This window comes from Acanthisitta chloris, unplaced genomic scaffold, assembly GCF_000695815.1.
Source record: "Acanthisitta chloris isolate BGI_N310 unplaced genomic scaffold, ASM69581v1 scaffold3603, whole genome shotgun sequence".
NCBI lineage: Eukaryota > Metazoa > Chordata > Aves > Passeriformes > Acanthisittidae > Acanthisitta > Acanthisitta chloris.
In genome coordinates, this window is record NW_008665314.1 from 1 (window position 1) to 3,183 (window position 3,183).

Genomic DNA, 3,183 nt, shown 5'->3' on the forward strand with positions numbered 1-3,183 from the left:
ACTGGGGCCGTACTGGGGCCGTACTGGTGTTGTGTTGCCGTGTACTCGCCAAATCGAGTAACGCTAGAGCGCTCAGGTCCTGGGGAATGATTAGTGCTCTAACAGGGAACATTTGTCTCCAGTTTGTACCACCTAACAGAACTGCAGCTGCGTTTTCTTTTAGAAGTCACGTTACCAGCGTCAACTTACTTGTATCAGGGTATTTCAGCTGCTGTTTTGAGAAACGGTTTCTATTTTTTTCCGCTCGTGGCTTGTCATGTAATTCTGCGTACGCTGAGCTGCGACTAAATTTACTCGCTCCTAGTTTTAACCTTCCCTTGGAAACTATTTTTGGGCTGTTGAAGAACATAACTTTGCATCTCAGCTGGTTAAAGTATTTTTGGGATTAAAGTGAAAGTTCTTCCAGAAACTGGCCAGTTTGTGTGAGCCTGTTCATTTTAGACTCAGAGTTACAGAACTGTGTTCATGCTGAAACCTGATAGCTGATTCAAACATCTCTATATAGTTCATTTAAGGCTACTGCAGGGTAGAAACAGAGATCTTGTGTTTCAGAGCAAACTGTTTTTATGAGATGCCTCTGTAGTGACAACAATGACTCAAGACAGAGGGGGGGAAAAAAGGAACTTAGGGAAGCTTTGAAGTTATTTAGCTTATTATGGCTTTACCTCTGACAATTTGTTAAATGGTTTTGCTTCCAAAGTATGTAGTGTTGCAGTTGTAACTGTGGTTTGCCTGTTGCTCTCCAAAATCCTTTCCTTATGAGAACAGGTCAGGTAGTAGGTGCAGTAGCAGGACACTGACACAGTGGCTGTGGTGGTGGTGAAATGCTCTTTGGTATGCACAGTGTTTTATCATTGCTGGGGTGTTGTGCACTGCAATAATGACTTGTTGGTAAGTGTAATTTGTCTGGTTCCCAAATTATTTCATACTGAGGTTTAGTAGTTTATTCTGATCATAGTCTGATACATTTGAGCTGTTTGTTCAGCAGTGATTTTACTTGCAGGAAAATTGTCAAAAATGGCAGAAAAAAAAATCTTAAAATCAATGGCTTATGTACATATATTTTTCATATCTTATCGAATCTTAACATCCTTTTAATTAGCTTTTCTGTGTTGTTAAAATACTAATTTATCGCTTTTATTACCCTAAAAGAAGAGTATTTGGTTTCTCAAGGTGCATATTTTCTTTGGCAGAGGACGATGGTGGTAGATAAATTTTTAAAGGAGGGCATTTTTATGTAATGATAATGAACTTTTTCATAAAGGAAAACCTTTTGGAACTGTATCCAGTGTGTTTAATAACATCTCTGTGGATGACTAGGACTGACCATGCACCATGTAAAGTTATTGTTATATAACTAAATGCAGCTGTTAATGTTTTCACACTGAATTCTTTACTGCTGAGCTGGTGAAGATCATTGCAGCAGTGGACCTGCAAACAGGGTGAATTTGTTAAAAATAGATGTGATAAATCATATTTGAAATACAGTTTAAAAAATAATCTTTTTTTAAGCTCTTGAACAGGCTTCTCTTTTAATATCTATTTCCATGCACAAATTGAAATGAATTGATTCTGTAAATGAAATGAGAAATGAATGGCACAAAAGCCTTACCAGGGCAGCACAGAAATGTGTGAATTCTAGGGACTGAAAGATGCAGCTCTGCAGAAGTGTCAGGCTGTCTGTGGTTGGTACTATTCTTTTGGGGGAAAGACTTTCTGTTTAAAAACAGATGATGAAAAGAATTACAGGAGCACTGGATTCCATTGCTTTCCAAAACTGGGCTCAAATTGAGCAGGAGAAATAGCAATAGATTTTGTAGGATTTGAAGGCCAGCAGAGAAGAGATGTGGAGCAATAAGATACTTAGGCACAAGGACAAAGATTATTTGCTTTTATTTACCGAAGTGAAATTGATACATAATCAGCGAGATTCTCCTTTAACTGAATGCAAACTGTGACATTGCAGATTACAAACAGGAGGATTTGTGTGACAATATATTTTCAATTTGTCATCTCCCCTTTGCTGTCATCTCCAGCAGAATAAATCCTGCTGAGATACTGTGGATCTTTCTTCATGTGTCCAGTGTGACCGGAGCTGTAAACATATATGTGTGTATGTAGTTTACTCTCATATCTGCTACCATGTTCAATGAAGTATTTTCAATTTGTTCTTTTTTAGTTTCTTGGCTGTGAACTATCATTCTCGGGATGGTGTTTAAGGTGTTTACTTCCTGGGTATTTTAATAACTGCAAGTGATGTGTTTCTTACTTCTTTGAAGTGAATCATCTTTCCAGAATGATAAAAGGAAGAGCCTCCAAGGTGTTTTTTTTTTCTCAGAATTGCATGTTGCAATGTTGGTGCAGTTTGGTTTTCATACATTGTATATGACTTACTGGAACTGTCCATTTCTATTATTTAAAGAAATGGCTCTTAGAAGTTACTAAAGTTTCCATTTTCTGCTGCTCTATTTCGTCGACACAATTTTCTGCTTCACTGAATCAAAATGTTATGCAGGATGACAGATGCAGTACACCCTGTCAGAAATAAGCAGTCACTAAGCACAGGAAAGATCTTTGTAGTGGAAAGTTTCCATAAAATACTGTTTGTAAACTTGAGCAGGATGTTTATTCCTGTTCATTTGAAATGAAAATTTCTTTTTCCTTTCTCTTACCTCTGTTTCCTGTGTTTTGTGCATTTTATTACACTTTTTTTTTTACAGCCTTATTCTTCAAGGAACTAGAGAAGGAAAGGAATACACTGCAATATGTAGTAGAAATAATGGGTGAATGAGTATGTTTGTGATCAGCACTACTGTGGCTGTTTTGGGACTGTGGTCACTGTCTCAGGTTTTGCTGAACTATTACTCTGTAAGAGTGGTGGGTCTGGTCACAGTTTTAAAATTTTCAAGTTTTACTTAAGGCTAGCTGTACTTTCCCAATTTAATTTTGTCATATTTTGTTTTATTTTTTTAATTCTAGGCTTCCTGCTCTGGATTTCATTCTTTGCAAAATGAATGTTGCTTTGTTTCACAAGGATTGGACCCTCCAGTAGAATCTGGAAAGACCACTGATCACATAAACCAAGAGCTTCTTTTTCCTGAAGACTTCTGTGCAGCTTTGAAAGTTTTAATCACAATGAATTCAGGCTTATGGAGTCAAGAAAAAACAAGTTCGTCCTATTGG

General features: G+C 37.2%; 1 protein-coding gene across 1 annotated transcript in view; it reads left to right on the top strand.

Annotated features, from left to right (window-relative positions):
- Positions 1–3,098: 3,098 nt before the first annotated feature.
- LOC103799373 (ubiquitin carboxyl-terminal hydrolase CYLD-like) overlaps positions 3,099–3,183 on the top strand; it is an 18,097-nt gene continuing 18,012 nt past the window's right edge. The window contains 1 exon segment of the mRNA XM_009071687.1: positions 3,099–3,182. Within this exon segment, the coding sequence (XP_009069935.1) occupies positions 3,136–3,182 (47 nt within the window). The 5' untranslated portion in view covers positions 3,099–3,135.